The sequence below is a fragment of the Echiichthys vipera genome, assembly GCF_963691815.1.
Source record: "Echiichthys vipera genome assembly, chromosome: X".
NCBI lineage: Eukaryota > Metazoa > Chordata > Actinopteri > Perciformes > Trachinidae > Echiichthys > Echiichthys vipera.
The window spans coordinates 5,706,401-5,727,990 of NC_139825.1; the positions used below are offsets into that span (position 1 = coordinate 5,706,401).

The 21,590-nt window shown below is 44.3% G+C and overlaps 1 protein-coding gene across 4 annotated transcripts in view; it reads left to right on the forward strand.

The window, feature by feature from the left end:
- LOC310965643 (calcium-dependent secretion activator 1) overlaps window positions 1-21,590 on the forward strand; it is a gene marked incomplete at both ends in the record, with an annotated part of 320,144 nt that overhangs the window by 168,779 nt on the left and 129,775 nt on the right. For all 4 annotated transcript variants that reach the window (XM_083939356.1, XM_083939353.1, XM_083939354.1 and 1 more), the window contains 2 exons: window positions 11,578-11,686; window positions 13,513-13,725. In XM_083939356.1, the coding sequence (XP_083795482.1) occupies window positions 11,578-11,686; window positions 13,513-13,725 (322 nt within the window). The remainder of the gene's footprint in view (window positions 1-11,577; window positions 11,687-13,512; window positions 13,726-21,590) is intronic.

A 21,590-nucleotide genomic window follows, 5' to 3' on the forward strand; every position in this document is an offset into this window, starting at 1 on the left:
GCAGAGAAGGTGAGTGATGGGCGGAGCTGCGCAATGTTCTTGAGGTGGAAAAAAAGGCAGCCTTGGTGGTTTGATTTACGTGTTGTTGAAAGGTGAGGGTGCTGTCGAGAATGACTCCAAGGTTGCACAGGTGAAGGGATGGGGACATAGTGGAGTTGTCCACGGAGAGAGTGAAGTTGTGGATGTGTTTGGTGAGGGATTTGGGGCCGATGATTAGTATGTCCGATTTGTTGCAGTTGATTTGGTTTTTAAGTCAGTGAGTCAGTTGGTCAGAGTGGTGCAAGTGGCTGGGGTGATAAATTGGTGGAAATGTAGATCTGGACATCATCAGCATAGCAGAGGAAGTGAAGACCATGTTTGCGAATGATGTTGCAGAGGGGGAGGGTGTAGAGGATGAAGAGAAGAGTACCAAGCACCAAACTCTGTACCATCACTCGGAGTGATGGAGGAAGTGCAGCTATTAATGTTGATGAATTGTTGACTGTTGGTGTGGTAGGAGCGGAGCCAGGAGAGTACAGTGCCAGTGATGTTGTAGTAGGTTTCCAAATGGGAGGGGAGAAGAAGAAGAAGAGGAAGAATTCCTTTATTAATCCTGCAAGGGGAAATTCAATTTCACTCTGTTATTATTATTATTCAGGTTAGAATGGATAGAAATTGCACTGATGAGAGAGGCTAAGAGGGTTGAGGGGTTGATGGACTTGATGTTTCTGAATGAGATTTTGCGTTTGTCTTTTTGGTTGGGGATGGGGATGTTGATGTCGATGATGATGGCAGGATGCTCGGAGATATGGAGGTTGATGCTGGAGAGATGATTTAATTTGAGTCCAGTGGAGCAGACCAAATCAAGGATGTGACTGTGGGTTGGTGGAGCTGTCTGCGGATGTTCCGGGGAGTGGGCGTGTTGGGTAAACAGTCAGGTCACATGCAGGTGTGTGATTGAACCTGAATGGTGTGCTGTATGTTGGCTGCCCGGCACAGCGTAGCAGCCCCGGGATGTTTTCCTTAGGAGGACTTGGACCATAGCTACAGGGAGGCAGTGGGTCATGGCATTGAAGAAACGTGTTTTCCGTATTATGGAGTCTAGCATATTCTCAGATTGATATAAATATCGCTAGGGAACTCAGTAGCTGCATCTCTCTGTTGGAGGTGCATTAAGCGATCAAGTCTATGCAAAACAGGAAATTTGTTGGTACTGATTGTTTTACAGTCATGTTCTTTAAGACATACTTGATGCTATTAGCTCCCATCCTTGTGAGAATGTTCAATGACTCCTTTACTAAAGGCAGACTGCCAGCGACCTTGTATGACGCATCTATTTCATTGCTTCTGAAGAAAGACAGGGATCCTACCTCATGTGGCAGCTACAGACCGGTCTCACTTTTAAACGTAGATTGTAAGATCCTTGCTAAGGTCCTCAACCTCCGCCTTCAAAGTGTGATGTCATCAATAATTTTGCTAGACCAGACAGGCTTCACGTTAGGGAGAAACCCATTCTTCAACACCAGAAATCTGCTCAACAACAACAACTCCCCTGAGGACGTAGTGGCGCTAGATGCAGAGAAAGCCTTTGACCGAGTGGAGTGGGGTTTATATTATTTATTTTGGAGAAATTTGGCTTTGATTTTAATTTTATTTCTTGGGTTAAGCTTCTGTATGTAACACCCTCTGCCTCTGTGAACACTAACGGTGTCCGTTTAGCGTACTTCCCTCTCAACCATGGGACCCGGCAGGGCTGTTTGCTCTCAACCTTGGTGTTTATTAAAGCCATCGATCCATTAGCCATCTGGCTTAGAAACCAGAATGAGTTTGGTCTAGTCCACAAACTCTCCTTATAAGCTGATGACCTCTTATTTATTTCAAACCCCACATCCTCCCTCCCTCCAGTTTTATCAATTCTGGATCAGTTTGGGCATATAAATTTGGGGTATAAATTGAATATTTAGAAAAGTGAGTTTTTTTTTGTAGACAAATTGGCAAGATCACTCCCACAATCCATATTTCCCTTTAAAACAGCTGACAAGAGGTTCAATTATTTGGGGGGTGTTTATCACCAGCTCCTTCAGGGACCTTTTTTCAAAAGAATTTCCAGCCGCTATTGGATAAATGCAAGTCAGACTTGCATTGACAGCATTCCACAACACTTGGGACCTGCTGCTGGCTTTCATTAGTAACTTACTGCTATTCCTGATGATGCTGAGTAGGCTTCCTAATCATTGACATGTTTTTACTATTATTGAATCTATTTTGTCTCATTGTACCTTAATTATTTACTTATGTTATATGTTAGTTAATTACCTAGTTATTTACTGTGACTACATCTGACATGGGTTGTTGGGAGGGATAGTGGGATTCATGTTGGGGTTTTTTGTTTTTCTTTTCCACTTTAAAGCAGACACTCCGACTCAGTAGGCAACTGTTGTACTTTTATTTGCCTGTCTGCAAAGACTCAATAAAGACATTTGGAAAAAGGGGTAAAATGTGGCTTGGAAAGTTTCAGGCCACGCCCTGTAAAAAGGCCACTAACTTGCCGTGTTTCCATTACAAAAAAGGCCCCAGAGGGATTTAGGAGACTACAGAGTTGAAGTATCGCTCTGAATGGGTTTCAATCACTGGTGATCAGCTGATCAGTGATACAGTGGTGCTCAATTCGCTTCTTCCTCCAAGTGAGAAATACAGAATAGTTGTAGTTTGATTTAAGGTGGCCCGTATGATTCACAACGTCAACTTTTGGGCGGCAGTAGCTCAGTCCACAGGTGACTGGAGTGTGGACTGGTGGCTGGAGAGGTGCCAGTTCATCTCCTGGTCACTGCCGAGGTGCTGTTGAGCAAGGCACCGAACCCCCAACTGCTCGGGGCGCTGATACATTGGAAGCCCCCTCGCTCTGACATCTCTCCATTAATTGCATGTATATAGGTCCTGTTTGTGCATGTGTGTGTGTTTCGGGCCTGTGTGTGTGTGTAACTTGAATAATATAATAACAGAGTGAAAAAACGGAATTTCCCCTTGCGGGATAAATAAAGGCATTCTTTCTTTATGTACACTTTAGTATGTGATTATAGAACTCATGCACACAAACACACACACACACACACGCACACACACACACACACACACACACACACACACACACACACACACACACACACACACACACACACACACACACACACACACTGTGGAGTTATCCCACATTTGTTGTAACCTCTTGTGGTAGCAATCCCCCTCTTTAGGTTATGTTGGGCGGACCCCTATTTTTTCTGTATTCATGCTGTTTAACTGGTGAAGCTGAGCTGGTGAGTTAAGAGATGTAATTTGATTACCCTTTTATACAGTAGATAATATGTCCGTGAATTAACGGCACGGTTACTGTTCAGGTGCTAGTTAGCATAGCCCGTGTGTAAAGGAAAGCTTATGCAAATAAACGAGTGGAAGACAGTAATCGGATGTCCGAGTGTGACACTGTTTCCCCGGTTTAACTCACCCCTTACGGTGGGAGTTATGAGATTAATGTTGTTAGTTTAATAAAACCGTACAGTAATCAACACTAAGCCAGCCCCGTGACGGAGAAGCGTATCAAGACACAGAGATGAAGATAAAAAAGACATTGTGATCCCGCTGTGCATTGAGTCAATTTGGAAGTCTGAAGGCGGACCTCAAAGACGTGTTTGGTCAGGCTGAAGCGCTTCAATCAGGCCACATGACACATGAGCAGTATGATTTGGTGCACACAGCATTAGAGAGCAGGGTCGAAGCACTGGAGGAGTTTGTGCGGGACTGGAACTGCTACGTCCCGGACAAGGAGGTGGATGACCTTATAGACTTGGGTTGTGAGGACGTCATAAAAAAACAGTTGGTGATCCGGTCACAGGTGACGCAGTAAGCAACGTGAATCCACATAACTGGTTTGACAAACTATGGCAGTTCCTGAGAGATCAGAAGACGGTTCTGGTGCAACTGGAGCAGTTACAGATCACCAGACGGCCAGTCTTTGCCAGGGCTGGTGAACCGAGCCATCGTGAGAAGCCAAAGGAAAGACCGGGGGACCGAAGGCAGGAGAGACGTTCATTTACCAAGGCCACGGCAAGTGAGGCGAGAGGAGAATTATTGCAAGATCCATGCAGTATGTGTGGCAAAGAGGGGCATACTGAACGTTTATACCGATGTAAGATATTTAAGAAGGCCAACCCGGCAGAATGGAGGTCTCAAGTAAAAAGGATAAAAGCCTGACCACAGCAACAAGCCCCACCGGGACGCCAGGTACTCCTGGAAAGAGGACCCTACTACCCCGCCGAACAACTGCGGAGCTGTAAAGGCGGCATTTCTGAAGTCAGAGAGGCGCCTCAATGGGGGTCCCAAGTGGAAGGAGGCTTACGCTGGGCAGGTCCACAACATGGTAGCCAGGGGAGCCGCCATCAAGCTTTCCAGGGCTTCAGTGGACAGTTGGAATGGAGCTGTGTGGGGGTGAACCACTTGACAGCCCCCAACCCACACTCTCCACACCGGTAAGACTAGTCTGGGAAAGCAGCCGGGAATTCAGGGGTGTTAGCCTGAATGGCATCCTGCTGTAGGGCCCAGACGTCTTGAACCCCATCCGGGCAGTCCTGCTCCGTTTCCGGGAGGGGGAGCATGCAGCTGTTGGGGATGTGTCCAAGATGTACAACTCTGTGTGGTTAGAGGATCAGGAGTTGCATGTCCATCGCTTCTTGTGGAGGGACTCTTCAACAGATGACATCAAGGACTATGCCGTGGTACGGGTGAACATGGGTGATAAGCCGGCTGGTTGTATCGCCCAGGTGGCCATGAGGGAGACCGCTCATCTGCCCCAGTTCACCGACAGAGTGGATGAAAGACATGTCATCGTAGACAATACTTATAGAAGGCCGTCATTCTTGTCAGGAGGGCCTTTCAAGAGGCTGGCACATTGACTAAGGATACATGGGACAAGCCACTGTCTGGTGAGCTGCGTGGGAGGGCAATCAACCTCTTCAAGGAGTATGCCTGGCTGAGTACCATCACTTTCCCCAGGAGTATTACACCTCGTGGCTGGCTGGGTAAACCCTGGGGGATCACATTTTCCGATGCATGCTGTGACTCTAATGGGGCGGTGCTCTACCTGTGCTGGGAGACTTCAGGGAGTGTTGTAACCCGGCTTGTGGAGTTGAAAGCAAAATTGAACCCGCTCGACCAGAAGGGTGATGCTGTAAAAGCGGAGATCTGCGGAGCCGTCTTTGCTGCCCGACTGAAGGGGTACATATTGAAGCATGGGCGGTTGGGCGTGGATAGGTGGTACCACTTTGTCGACAGCCAGACTGTGTTGGGAGCCATCCAGCGGGAAAGTTATGGGTTCCAAACTTTTTTTGCTAACAGTGTTGGTGAGATTCAGAAGGCCGGACCGGTGACAGATTGGTGGTGGGTCCCTGGTCAATACAATGTGGCCAATCTAGTCACGAGAGGGTGTTCCCCTGAGCAGCTTGATGGTGACTCCTTGTGGCAGAGAGGGCCCGAGTTCCTGACCAGAGCAGTGGAGGAGTGGCCCATGAAGTCTGCTGCAGAGGTGGCCTCTGGAACCAGGGAGGTCGTGAGTAAGCTCAAAAGGAAAGCTTTCTCTGCCATCATCACAAGGGCTAAGGCAAAGACGTTGCCTGCGTCAGTTGGTCCTACCAGTGTGAATGCCAAGGGCAGGGACGGGGCGATTACGTCGCCTCCTGTGGTTCATAATAGAGGATCCTTGCCAGGTGCTGCTGTGGGGTCTCTTCGACAGCATCTAGTGGCTGCAGTACGAAGAGGATGTGGGGTTCGGCTGTTGTAGGACTGGTGAATCATTCGAGGTTTGCTACACTAACCAAGCTCTGTGGGACTGTGGGATACGTCTGCAGGGCCGTGCACTCCTGGTTGTTCATCAGAAAACGAACCGGCAAGTGAGAACAGTGGGAGGCTGTACTCACAGTCCAGGAACGAGAGGAGGCGTTCAAGGACTTATGTCTTGCTGCCCAGACGGGTGTGACCTTCCCTACGATGACACTCAACCGTCTGATTGTGAACAAGGACACTGCAACGGGCCTCTTGTTGTGCCACGGCCGGATCCAGTCTGTCAATAAAGGGGGACCTGGGGTTCCACTGATCCCCTACAAGGAGCGGATTAGCAGCGTCATTGCCTATGAAGCTCACTGTGCCAACCATGAAGGCGTTGCCGGCAGCCTCCTTCGGATGAAGAAAAGAGCCTGGGTGGTGCAAGGTCCTAGAGTCGCTCGCAACATTATAGACTCGTGTATGTATTGCCAGAAGAGCAGGGCCAAGTTCAGCTCTCAAGTAATGTGTGATCTCCCTTCTGTACGCACCGGACCAGCGGCTCCTTTCGAGTACACAACGCTGGACCTTTTCTGTCCATACACAGTCAGGGACTCTGTGAGGCAGCGCATGAAGAAGAAGTTCTGGGGCGTGGTCTTTAGTTTTATGGCTTCGAGAGCGATCCATGCAGATTTGGTTGAGGACCTGTCGACTGAGGGCATTCTCAAAACCTACCAGCGATTTACCACACTGAGGGTCCATCCCAAAAAGCTCTGGTCTGACCAGGGCACCAACTTCGTTGGGGCCAGACCTGCACTAAAAGAGCTTTATAGCTTCCTGTCAGGTATCAACAAAAGGAAAGTCCAAAGGAGAGGAGACTGTGAATGTTGTGACACCAAACTCGTTGCTGTTGGGTCGGGCGGGACCCAGGGGTGACACCCAGGGTTTTGAATTCCCTACCTACCCGTTCAGTCGTCTGTGTGCTGTCCAGGTGGAAGTGGATACGTTTTGGAGATGCTGGAGCCAATTGGCAGGACCTCACCTGTTTGTGCAGCAGAAGTGGCATGCCCCGGCCAGGAATGTCACTGTCGGAGACCTGGTATGGGTTGCAGACCAAAACGCCCTCCGGGGTCGATTCAGGCTGGGTCGTGTCGAGGAGTCATGTCCAGATGATAAGGGTGTTGTCCGAGATGTCAAGGTGAGGATTTGTCATAGTCTCCCCATCAACCTCTACCAAGGAAGGAATGAAAAGAAACCGTGTCCTCCCACACTCCTACACAGGGATGTCAGGAGGCTGGTGGTGTTGCTGCCAGTAGAGGAGCAGGAGGGGGCTTTGTTTGCTCCCCTGAGTGCCTAAGAGGTGCTAGAACTGTGGATATTTGAATGTGGGACTTGGACTGAATCTGTTTCACTGAACAATCTTTATTTTGTCACCCGGGAGGTTTTGCATATCATGTGTATCACATTGTTGTATCACCAATAGTTATAGTGGCCTACTTAGTCTAGGACAAGTAGCCCAAGTGGGAGGTGTGAAGTTATCCCACATTTGTTGTAACGTCATAGTGATCTCTCGTGGTAGCAATCCCCCCCATTAGGTTATGTGGGGCGGACCCCTATTTTTTCTGTATTCATGCTGTTGTTGGACTGGTGAAGCTGAGCTGGTGAGTTAAGAGATGTAATTTGACTACACTTTATGCTGAATATTATAAGCAAGTTTGTGTATGTGGATTATACAGTAGATAATATGTCCGTGTCATTAACATTGTGGTTTTGGTTATTTTGTGTCATTTCAGTTGATAACCTGGCACACGGCACGGCTACTGTTCAGGTGCTAGTTACCATAGCCTGTGTGTAAAGGAAAGCTTATGCAAATAAACAAGTGGAAGACAGTAATCGGATGTGCAAGTCTGAGTGTGACACTGTTTCACCGGTTTAACACACCCTTTATGGTGGGAGTTATTAGATTAATGTAGTTAGTTTAATAAAACCATACACGCACGCACGCACGCACGCACGCACGCACACACGCACACACGCACACACGCACACACGCACACACGCACACACGCACACACGCACACACACACACACACACACACACACATATATACACACACACACACACACACACACACACTGTCCACTAGAAGTAACACAGTTGCTTCTCTCTCTCCCTTGAGATTTTCATCTATTTAATTGTCTTTTAAGTTCCCATCTATCAAAGACCGAGTTTAAACAACAGTGATGGATCATATGACGATACGTATTTGCCTCTTTGCCGTGAAATACTATCTGAGTGTCTGTGGCAACATCCCCTCGCTATATTTAAATGCAACCCTGAGTTAGTGATTAGTGTCAGTCAGCAGCGGTTGGTGTCTCCAGGTGGAGCTTGTCACTGCTGATGATGCTGCATTCCATTGTACTAGGAAATCAGGAACTTCCAACTTCTGACAAGTAAAAAAGTAATAGACAGGATATTCAAGTCTGAATTCAGAGTCAGGCTTGCTCTTATGGAGACATATAGAGCATGTGAAGGTATCACGCAACACCACGGAGGGCAGAGCTGCCAATCTACTGATGTCATGCAAAGGAAATCAAACAGTGTTTCCAAAGAAACCCATAGACTCGCCTGCAGTTACATCTTACTCCCAAAGCTGCCGCTTGAAACAACTTATCTCAATTCTTATGGATTATGACTTTTACCATCACCTTCTGTTGTCTAAAATGTACTGTCGTTTTTGTTGCATAAATTTAACCGTCATGGTCACATCGTGTTCATAATGTTATTCTGTATTTCATAAATGTACTGATCTGGACACTGAACTCGGAAGGAGTGGATGGGTATGGGCCTATGAAGGAGGTTGTCTGATTATAATTTATATTTTTATTTTAAAATAAATTCTCCATGTAATATTCTCTTCGATACACAACATCTCTCTCTTTCTCTTGTTGCAATAGAATCTGGGTTCATACAAAAAAAAAAGTTTTTAAATCTGTGAAGACACATGTCCATCTGTCAATCGTTCGATCTATTTCAGTACCATGAACTGCGCAACACTCTAAACTTCGCCTTAATCATTTCACCATTTCACAGCACTCTCTTCGCTGTGGGACCCACAGTAAAACCGGATGCCAAACTATTTAGACACCAAAAAGCATCAAAACCACATACAGTGCATCTACCAGTATTTGTGGTTTTGTCAGAGTTACTTAGATGTTGCATACCCACAGTTTTGTTTCTGGTTATGGTTGACCCTGAAATATATATCAAGGGTTTTGGTTTCATCGTGCATTTTAGATGTAAGGTGAACTGTTGCTGTATGTTGGTAAAGAGAACCAGGTTTTACCCCACAAACGTTGTTGGCCCTGCCGGAACGTGTCTTTTCTTGACGAGGGTCCAGCCAGTGACTGATCTGGCTGTTAAGTCTGACGTAACACCCTTTCAAAAATATTTCCGGGTCCAAGCGCTCCGTTGTAATAAAACAGACACAACGACCAAACATGTGAACAATTGTGATCACCTCTTTCATCAGTTAGACAACTTTTTCATCCATTAGAAAGATGTAAAATGACAATTATGTTGTCCTTCCCTGAGCGTTGAGACAAAACCGTACCCACTCCGAGGTCCGAAGCGTCCACCTCAACAATAAACTGGCAAGAGGGATTGGACTGGACTAACACTGGGGTGGAGGATAAACGTTTCCTCAGGACCTGAAAAGCAGTCTCAGCAGCGGGTGACCACACAAAGGAAGTAGTGGGAGAGGTCAATCTGGTCATAGGTGAAACAACATGGCTGTAGTTGCGGATGAAACGGCGATAGAAATTAGCGAACCCCAGAAATCGTTGTAGTTGCTTTCTGGAAGAAGGCGTCGGCAACTTCATCAATGCTTGGACCTTAGCCGGATCTGCCTTCACCTGCCCGCTCTCCACGATGTAGCCTGTGAAAGACACTGAAGATATGTGGAACTCGCACTTCTCCGCTTTGACATAAAGTCGGTTTTCTTGTAGGCGCTGTAAGACCTGACGGACAAGGTTAACGTGCTCAGACACGTACTTGGAAAAAATGAGAATGTCATCCAGGTAGACAAAAACAGAGCGGTTTAACAGGTCACGAAGAACGTCGTCGACCAATGCCTGCAACACAGCTGAGGCATTAGTTAAACCAAACGGCATAATCAATCGAAGTGGCCTAGTGGTGTGTTGAGAGCAGTTTTCCATTCATCTCACTCCTTAATTCTCACCAGATGGTAAGCGTTGTGGAGGTCCAGTTTGAAAAAGACAGTGGCACCATGCAGTGGTTCGAATGCGGAATTGATAAAGGGCAACGGGTACTTGTTCTTAACAGTTATGTTGTTGAGACCACGGTAATCAATGCATCGCCGTAAAGATTTTTCTTTCTTGGCAACAAAGAAAAAACCCGCACCCAAGGGAGATGAAGAAGGACAAATGATCCCAGACTTGAGGGAGTCATTGATTTAGATCTCCATAGCTTCACGTTCAGGTCCCGACAGATTATAGAGACGACTGGTAGGGAAGGTCGACCCAGGTAGCAAATCAATAGGACGATCATAGGGATGGTGAGGTGGCAAGGATAGCGCCTCAGCCTTGCTAAACACCTCAGTGAGGTCATGGTAGACCGGTGGCACAGAGGACAGATCAGGGGTTCAGGTAACGAGGGGTTGGGGACACTGAGGCACCTAGAAGTGACCGAACGAAGACACAAGGAGTGACAACCGCTGCTCCAGCTGACAACCCTACCTGCTACCCAGTCAATGACAGGGTTGTGATCAATGAGCCAAGGGAGACCAAGAACAACGGAGCCATTAGCAGATGACATGATGTGAAAAACAAATCATTTTGATGTGATTACCCGCTAGGGTCATGGGAACCGTCTCGTCTGAAATCTGGGCTAGTTCATCGCACACACACACACACACACTGAGACCGCTAACTACCAACGGGGTCTCCGGGGAAATAGTTGGAAACCGATTAGTACGTACCAACTCCGTGTCGATAATATTCGTGTCAGCCCCTGAGTCGATAAGAGCTTGAGGGGAAAATCTCTGCCATCACAGCTCAAAACAATGTCCAAATTAATTGTTTCTCACTGGAGAGCTACAAAAATGTGGAATACTGGGTGAGAGGATTATTCCAAAATGCTGCTCCCCAATTCCTGGCAAGCAGATGGGGATTCACACAGGGAAACAGGATCACAGGTAGCTAAAACAAAAAGAAAAAACGAAACAATGAGAACCGACAACATGAAACAAGCAAACTGCTTCTTTACGCACAAAATGGAGCCAACGAACGAAACACCATACCACGTAGATGATGAGACGATCTGGCACCGGACGTGTCCAACATACAGCTTCTTATACTGTTGGGGAGGTAATTCGTGAAATGCGGTTCAGCTGGTCCAGAACCACGCCTCCCATCTCCAAACAGACAAACACAGAGGGGAGACACATACAGGGAAACACAGACAGAGGGAGACAAACACAAGCACAAAAGGAAAAGGAGAGGCTGCCAGAACTGGGATCCTGACACCGGGCTTGAATACATTGGGAAAACCCTGGAGAACTTCCTGAACAGTTCTGAAAAAATAACCTCACTAAAGCAATTCGAGTTATACCACTTGTCTGAATTAAAGTTAGTATTGTTGTTACTGCTAATGCTGATGTTTGTCATGTAATTATGTTTTATTTTACCTGTTTCTATATCAATAGTAATGGTTGTAAAACTTAAAGTAGGGTGATGAGTTAACATGTTCTCTCTCTGTGATTGGTGCAGGTGAGTCAGTACACCTTTGCGATGTGCAGCTACAGAGAGAAGAAGGCTGAGCCTGTGGAGCTCCTCCAACTAGATGGCTACACTGTGGACTACACTGACCCCCAGCCAGGTAACAGCAACCACATCACACAGCAGTGCAGTGCATTCCAACAAGAAATATCCCAACAAATAACAGGTGTCCCGAATTTGATGTGCAAATTTGCCCCTGCACACCCACAGTCCACTCACAAAGGGGTTTCAGCAATGCTGCTTGATTAGACCTCTTCTCAGTCCTGTGAGGGTGTGTGGACAAACACTATTTCCAGCTTCCTGCTGTCTTTGGTGACATCTAAAGGTGCAACATGCTACTGCATATAAAGGGAGAGTATAATTAGCCTAACCAGAATCAGCTGCGACCTGGCACTGCTCTCATGAGCCATCCCCATGCCTCTCCACTGCAGCTGATTGCGCAACCATGCCCACCTCCAAATACCCCAAATGTCTGACTTAAGCAGGGGAGCCTTCCGGCCCAAATCCAGCGTGGTGAGAAAACAAGCAGTGCCTAAATGATCCAGGAGCTAGTCAACCCGGGGCATCGATTAGGCATCAAATTTTGACACATCATTCATATTGCGATAGTCCACACGGAACCAAATTGACCCATCCTTCTTGACTACCAGAATGATCGGGCTACATCAGACACTGTTGGACCCTATTAACCCCATCTACAGCATGGTTTCCAGTTCCCTCTGAACCACTTTTCTTTTGTATTCAGGTAACCAATAAGGTCTTGACCACACTGACAAACCCGGGCGAGACACAACATGTATAAGATTTGTGCATCCTGGCAAGGGGGAGAACACATCAGGTGTTTCAACCTGGCAGCATCTGCCCTCTGGGATGGTGTGAGATGGTTGTCATAAGTGAGCGAGCAGGATTGGGGGACCTCAGGGCTCCTTCAGAGATAACCAGAGACACAGGCTCTGTCTCTCTCCATGCTTTGAGGAGGTTGAGGTGGTAATTCTGTGTTGCCCCTTCCCTGTTAGAATGAATAACAACCCCTTGTGGTTTTCTACCAAACAGGAGCTCAAAGGGAGAAAAACCTATGGATCATGGACTTCAGGTTTTATTCATACACTTGTCAAGGCCATTGGTCTGTTGGTGGTACACGCTAGTTAGAATTGATTGGACGCCCAATAATCCATAAAGTTCCCTCAGTGAGCCTGAAATAAATGCGGTGCCCTGGTCAGTAAGGATCTCCCAACTCGGGAGATATGTGCATGCACTCGGTTGAAACGGCTGAGCGTATTGCCACGGACCACATCAATAATTTACCCCCTTTCAGCCAAGTACCCCCTGACCGATACAAAACAGTTTTGGTAGAAAAAAAGCAGATATAATGAGGCACAAGAAAGTGCAGCGCCATCAGTGTGTGATTTACTAAACAACAAGCTTGCAACTGAAAAACTACTTTTGACTACTTATAAAACACATACCCCCATTTGAGAACACTGGTTTATGAAAACAGTTGTTTATTTTGTCAGTGGCTCCGAAGGAGCATTGAATAACCCTCATGATGAAGTCAACTTAACTTCATAGAATTACAGTGTTATAGTTTTCTTTTTAAATATGATTTTTTTCGATCATATTCACTGAACTGACACTATGCTCCGATAGAACAACATGAATCATCAAGTTTTAGAAAAAGATGCACCTCTATGTGCACCTATAACTTGTTGTTTGTTTAGCAAAAATCCACCGCGCCCATATCATCCTGTCCACTGAGCGCAGTTCACCGTTTCTGCACACGCTACAGATCCCCCCTCCCCTGTCGTGCATGTTACGGAATGATGGACTCAATGGATGTTTATAAAGGGTTACAAACGGTAATGTCTGATCCTGTCAAAAAATAAATGAAGAAGCTATCCTAATCATCTTCCTCTGTCCATCCTTCAGGTCTAGACGGCGGTCGGACGTTCTTCAACGCTGTGAAAGAGGGCGACACTGTGATATTTGCCAGTGATGATGAGCAGGACCGGATCCTCTGGGTGCAGGCCATGTACCGAGCTACCGGCCAGTCACACAAGCCAGTTCCTCCTACCCAGGTCCAGAAACTCAATGCAAGGGGGGGCACAGCACCGCAGCTCGACGCACCAATATCTCAGTTCTGTAAGTTTTCTACTCTAACATTCATCTTTGTCTTTCCGTGTGCACACCACACAGTTACTTCGGCCCAAACAATATGAAGTCACATCATTGTCTGATTTCATGATTTCTTTTTACCTTGAGGAGGTAGAACTTTTCACTTTTTTCTTCAGTTGGTGTACCCATATTTTTTAGGAAACACACACTGACAAAAAATATCCAACTTTTCAGATTAATTTGTAGCTCAGGCAAGACAGATCCTAGATTAACCTATAACAAGTATAGTCAACTTAATCTTATTATGTAGATCAAACAAGACTAGTTTTATCAACATAATTGTTGTGACCTGTTTAACTTGAGTTTGAAAGGTCTATCTTTAATGAAAGATATTTGCCAAAGAAAAAGCAGCATGAGAGTTAAGGAGAAAATCTAAATGATGATAATTTTAATGTCAACGTTTTATTGTAAGTCAACATAAAACCTTTCTTGCAAAATTCAACTGTTGTCAAGTAATGCAACAATCCCACTGATTGTTAGTAGAAATAACAGGGAGATGGGATAACCTGCTAGACATTGCTGCCGGTTGCACCTCCTCCGGTGCCAACGGATCAGCTGCAGGGTCATAAGCCAAAAAACACCAATCACCAAGGTTTCTCTCCTTTAACCCTGGAAAATCTCCTGGTGGCGGAGCAGTGACAGGGACGTCTCCCTGCCACCCCCTGCAGCTGATAGGTGTTCCCCCCTGTGGCTGTTGATGGGGTTAGTTTTTCATTCCCCAGCACTTGTCCTTCCTCCTTAACCAGAGCAAAAAGCTTCCTTTCTCAGCCTCCTCTGCCAGCTCTTTGGTTGCCTTCTTCAGGCTCCCTCCTGTCACTCCTGTGTCCCTCAGAAGGTGTGTGGTTTTCGTCCGTGGGCGGCCTGGATTCCCTCCTCCGCTGGTACTGTGAGCTCAATGAGGAGCAGGGAGAAAGGAGTGGAATTTTCTCTCCCCCTCCGATGAAGGTGGTGCTGTCGGTTCTGACTCCTCTTCTGAGAGACATGCTGCGTGATTTTGAGGGCTTGATCCTCATTCGAGCCCACCACATCTGCTCGTCCATCCTTTTCAGCAGTCTTGATGTACATGCTGCGGTCTGAAGGAGGCTTGTGACATCATCCATGTACGTCCTCATAGCGATGCCTACCTCCAACTGTTGCCATCCGGTGGTGAAATCTTGGAGAGCAAAGCACATCTGCAGGTCACTGAGGTAAGATGCAACCATGGTCTTGATGCAGGAGGGCATGTGAAAGAAATCTATGGTATAGTTGATCAGCTGGTGTGGGACTGATACATATGCGTTTGCTAGATCGAGCCAGATGACATGGAGGTCCGTCTTCTCCTTTTTAGCCTTCTGGATCTGGTCCCACATCATTGTGGAGTGCTCAACACACCCTGGGAAGCCTGGGACTCCTGCTTCTGGCAGTTGGTGTCTATGCAACAATTTTCGAGCAGGTAGGTGGTCATCCTTTTGCCCAGCACAGAGAAAAGATTTTTCCTTCCACATTCAGCAGGGCAATGTTCTTGAACTGGCTGATGTCTTTGGAGTTCACTTCCTTGGGAATGAAGACCGCTACAGCTCTTTGCCATTCGGATGGAATACGTTGCTTTTTCCAGGCAGCTCCCAAGAGATACCATAGAAACTCTAGCACCTTAGGGCATTTCTTATGTAGCTTGTAGGGGACTCCATTGGGGCCTGGTGCTAATGACAACCATGTATTCCTCACGACCTGCCTAGCTTAACTGAGCTTCGGGGGCATGATGTTGAATTCAGTAACTGGAGGTGCAGGCTGGGGCACGTACCCCAGTGTTCCTTATGGGACGTTCTTTGCTGGATCACTGTACTACTCTCTGAAGTGCTGTTTCAGTTGTGTCCTGGTGATTTTGAGCTTCCCACTCTTCTTCTCCTCCAGCAGTTGTCTGGTATGCTTAAAGGGGTCTTTGAAGAAGCTGGCTCGTTCTTTTTGTTTCCGTTTTCTACCTGGCTTTTGGTCCCTCTTCTCTCACCTGCCAGGGCAGTGCAAGGTTGCTGTTGGCCCTTCTGCTTACACTTTCACTTCCCCTGGTGGATTCGCAACCCCCTGAATGTGGTCACTTTCTCCCATCCGCAAACACACTTCTGCTACTACTGCTCTGTTCACAGTTACCCCTGTGTTACCAGAACTTCCACTTCACATTTATAGTTAATCTGACAAGATCTTTTGGCTTCATGCATGAATGTTTTCTTTTCGTCTCTTATATTTGTTCTTGCACAGAGAAATAAAACTGAATTCCATTTGGTCTTAAATTGGATGCCTGTGCCAGACAATTTGGAATTATCACAGCCAAACGCCCGAATGTACCCATATAAGGGCAGCAGATTTTGTGCCATGTGCAAACCACAAACCAACAAGCAGAAACAAATAAAGAAAAGAAACAGAGCAACTAATAAGGATAAGAAATACTAAAGGGCAGCAAAAGGAAAATAAACGTTTCTTCTGCAGAGATACAAACTTTTCTCTATGAAGTTTCTTTAAGAAGACTCTTCAGCATATTATATCCACTCTACCAGCAATTAATGACAACCTAAAAGAAACAAATAAAACATAAAAAACAAGAAATGAAAACCCTTTATTAATTTCTATGCCTTAAGTATGTCCACGGGAAAACCATCACCCATGTGTTCAGGTGGCAGTGGTTGGGGTCACACCATGGTGCATATTGTGCACAACACACCAGGTTAGGACACTTTACACACTTGTTCAGGTGAGTATAAAAGCATACCACCTGTCACTGGCCTTTCTTTCAGTATATCAAGTGAGCTCGACCGCTGAGCAAATGCCAGCAACATCAGTTCCTGCTTATAGCCCAAATTTAAAGTTGGATTTATGTTAAGGTCAAGTTTATCTGTATAGCACAATTCAACAGCAAGATTCAAATAAAATAAATGACAGAAAGAAGTTAAAGTGCAGTACAAGGAGTTCAAACTATTTATTGAAAGGCAGTGGCAAACAGAAAAGTCTTCAGTCTGGATTTAAAAGAACTAAGAGTTGCAGCAGACTTTCAGTTTTCTGGAAATTTCTTCCAGATTTGTGGAACGTAAAAACAAAACGCTGTCTTGTCTCTACATGTTTAGTCCTGACTCTGGGGACACAGAGCAGACCTGTCCCAGACGATCTGAGAGGTCTGGATAGTTCGTAGCTGAGCAGAAGATCTGAAATGTATTTTGGTCCTAAACCATTAATTGCTTTGTAAACCAACCAGCCAGTGTAAAGATCTGAGGACTGGAGTGATATGATCGACTTCTTTGGTCTTAGTAAGGACTGGAGCAGCAGCATTCTGAATTAACTGCAGCTGTCTGATGAACTTTTTAGGGAGACCTGTAAAGACACTGTTACAGTAGTCGAGCCTGCTGAAGATAAATGCGAGGACAAGTTTTTCTAAGTCCTGCTGAGACATAAGTCCTTTAATCTTGATCCTGAGTATTATAAACTATAAAATGTTATAGCCATAAGACACCATCAGTGGTATGTCTCGCTGTATCGTAGCTGCTATTGCCACTACTCATCATTGATCATGTTTGGCACCATAATTATTATCATTGTCATATTCTGCCACCTTAGCTGTACTTGTTTCTACTGTTCTGCTGTATTAACTGCCATAACATAAGTCATATTCACATTACTATAGATATTATTATAGTTACTGTTACTCTTTGGTTGCTTGCATCTCTGGAAGTGTGTCTGTCTCTCTGTCTTCGTGTCTGTCCTTGTCTCTCTCTGTCCATCTGTCCGTCTATTTTCTCTTTCCCTCTCCTTTTCTTTCTCCCCAACTGGTCAAGACAGATGGCTGTCCACCTTACTCTACAGGGGAATTGTTGGGTCTATTTAAATCATAAATAAGTCATAGAGTGTTGTCTATACCTACTCTGTAAAGTGTCCTGAGATAACTTTTGTTATGATATGGTACTATAAATAGAATTGAATTGAATTGAATTTAATTAATCTTTGATATATTCTTTAGGTGATAGTAGGCTGACTTTGTAATTGTTTTAATGTGGCTGATGTGGTTTAAAGGTCATAATTAAGATCACATAATATGGTATATATATATATAGTATATATAGTATATATTATATATATAGCACTGAAGCCGCCCATTTCCAGCTGTACCTTGATTCAACCACTGAAATGTGTGCAGCGTGGAAGAGTCATGTAATCCCCCCGACCAGCGGGACAGGAGTGTGTGTGTGTGTGTGTGTGTGTGTGTGTGTGTGTGTGTGTGTGTGTGTGTGTGTGTGTGTGTGTGTGTGTGTGTGTGTGTGTGTGTGTGTGTGTGCTTGCGTGCATGCGTGCATGCATGTGCGCACAGGCACATTAGTCGAATTTCAGTATATTTAGTATAGATCTAGTTATCTTTAATACATGTAAACATTTAAAATAATATCATGAATCAATAATAATCAATAATTGTAGAAGATTTTCTTCTGTGTTTTCATTAAGTAAATTACTTTCTCTCTCTATCATTCATTTTCCACAAGTTGACTTTTGTTCTTATTGGCTCAGTCTGGTCCAGAGTACTCTTAAATTATCTAAGAATTAATGAGAAGTAAGTAAGTATTAATGAATGCAACAAATGTTCTTAAATTGTTCGCACAACTTAAACTGAAATCTGCGCATAGGAACATCTCATGTATGAGGCCCAATGTGTGTGGAGTGCGTGTACCTAAGAAGATTGGCTGAGCTCACGTCAATACATCTTGTTAAGGAAAGAAATATACAATGTCTTGTGTTTTGAGCAAATGCTAAATAATTTAATATGGTTTTTAATGCTGATTTTACTTATTTAATTGTGCTGTATTTACATCCACTCAACAAGTTACATTGATTGATTTAACTCATTGTAGGAAATAGGATACTATTTATTATTGCAGCCGAATTTTAGATTAATTACATGAAGATCAGAATGTTATAATTTTAAAGTTTGCTGACGTTGACATCACTCTTCATCACTTGTAGCTTCTTGTTCTATCTTCTTGTGCTCATGTACAACATGTTTTACACATCAGTGTAAATGATGTTCTTAGTCTGTCCTCCTCCTGGTCATGTACTGCACATGTTTTAACTGTTACTGTTATTCTTTCCGCATGCTGCTTCGCTCTCTGTTGTAGAGCTGCCATAGTGTTAAAGTGTCGGTGGCTTTGCTGGGTGTCTTTATGTTTCTCTTTTTGTTCCTTCTTTCTTTTCTTCTTCCTCTTCTAAACCCTGACCCTGCTATCTTGTAGCTGGATTAAATGGTAAGTGCTTTCCTCCCCTTTCTTTCTTTTCGCTCCTGTTGTTGTCTATCACTCTTCCACTCTTGATAACTTTGTTTGTTGTTTTTGTGGAAAGAGAAGAGAGAAATACAAGACATACTAACATGCATGCAGAAATGATTTTTCTTTGGCTGTACTTCTGTCTGCATCTTTGCCATCCATACAGCAGATTCGTGTAATGGATCAGCCAGTAGGTCAGGGTTAACTTTTCCTTTTTGTCATGGGGAGTCATATTTCTGATTACTGCAAAGCTATGGCATGTTTATTTTTTAACAAATTGTGTGATGGTTGCTATCTCATTGCCATTCGAAAAAACGTACAAGTCTTGCTCATTAAGTGAGTCTACGTTCCATTGGTAGGCAACAGCCTGGGTCCTTTTTAACTTCCTGTCAGCTGATGTCATTCACATACGAAAGCAAGCGAGAAAGAAAGAAAGAAAGAAAGAAAAAAAGAAAAAGAAGAATTACAGCAGCCCGTTGGAGCCTTGTCTTCTCATGACACTACATTATCACGCAGTAGATCGGTCATCTTGTCAAAGTATTTTGATCAAAGGAAATACATATTAGCTGGATTTTGCCTGATCAATGTTGTTGCACAATTAACGTTTATTCTCTGTGCCTCACTGCGTCTCTAAGTGACAAGCTAACGTTTCCGTAAGGCAGCTACATTTTAACCTTACCTTCAAACCTTTATCCACCATTTTTCATCGACCTATGACACATTCCCTTTTTGCTTACCATCAGGCAGACAGTGTAGGATGACATCCCTCTGAACCAACCAGACTCGCAGATCATTTGTGCCACCCATATTTGGCTGTGAGACTGTGTGTGTGTGTGTGTGTGTGTGTGTATGTTGACCCGTAACACCACAGATGTCATTATTGTGAATAATACTAAGCTTGTGTGTGTGTACCCCAAGTAATTTATAGTCAGATAATATAATTACCCATTGCCTTCATTAAAGGAAATCTAATAAGTGAAAGTTTAAATATTCTTAAAATTGTAATAATAATTAAAAGCAGTGTTTACATATATATGAATATATAATAAGTTAGCTATGAGGTGAAAAACAATATTGTATGCTAGTCCAATGGTAGTGTTTTGACCGAGTTAAATCATGGGTCAAATTTGACCTGCTAACACCAAAGGAGCTTTCTCACACATTACAAGGGTCAAGAAATGCTGGAATCAGAGAATTCAGGCATTTCTTCCTTAAAAATGACTCAGAAGGACCAATGAATCGTCTAAATAGTTGGCGATTAATGTAATAGCTGACAACTATAATTGTAAAAACCCTGTGCTGGAACTGGGCATACACTTGTATATCAAGCCTAAAAAATATGATGAATGATAGAAGTACTTCCTGCATGCATTTGTGTTGGTAAAGTAGTGAGTGAGCTGTTTTTGACACAACCACTGGAGTCCCACTGAGTCCCAGCAGCTGGTAATTACCAAGTTAAAAGTGCCAGGCAATGAATAATACAGTGTGGTTGCTGCACAATTAAATCAGGCAGCAATCAGGCAATGTTACCAAATAACTACTTGTTAGTTCACACCTGGATCAGCATAATGAATAATATAACATCATGTCACCCACCACCCAACAATCCTAGACTCAAATCAAAATAGCTACATTAAAACATTGTAGCGGAGTAGAAGGAGTTTTGTTTTCAGTTGAAACTGATCTTCACAGTTTACTCTTTTTCTTGGTATGATGACTGAGTTTAATTTGTGTTGACATATTTAAGTGCCTTAAATGATATTATAATTATACTGCAGCTTGTGTAAAATCATAAACTTTGAGTATTTTTGCTCTATCCAATTTAATTTTCTTCTATCGTTATTTTCATTGACAAAAATGCACATGGACTGAAATAAATGCTCAATGTAATATATCCTGGTTCTCCTGTAATTTATAGGTACATACCTTATCGTCTATAAATGACATCCATATATCTTTCATTTGCAATGACTAATATGCATTGAGGGTGTAAGGATGCCTGTATTTTCTTTATCTCAACACAAGAACAAAATGCTCTACAGCATCTGCCTTTGGCAGTCAAAGTACAGTTAAGGTTTTATGGGTCTTTTTAGATTACTCTGAGGACTCGGTTAAAGTAAGAGAAATCTCCATGTAATCAGAATATTCCGCTGTAATTTTTCCATCTTTGACATAGGTCAAGTCTGGATGCATGATAATTGATGTGATGTGTCTGTGTGTTGCACTTTAGGGTTAGGATAACAGTCATTACAAATACTGTACATGTAATCCTTCAAGTTAATTCTAAGCCTTAAAAAACTGAAAACCACTAATTCTAGTTTTAATCTCTACTATAGACTGTATAAATAATGGATGTAGCATACCTGTTGAGGCCGTTCTCTAAACTTGATCCAATTGTACTCGCCTACGGGAGTAGCCATCTTGTCAATCTTTGACTTCGCCTCATTTTCTTTTACCAAAAAGGGAATGTATGTGACGTTGGGGGGAGGGAGATACGTCGTTTGACGTTTACCTCTGAGGAGAAGTGAGGGCCAGAGGCTAGCTGTCACTCAAGACCTCTTC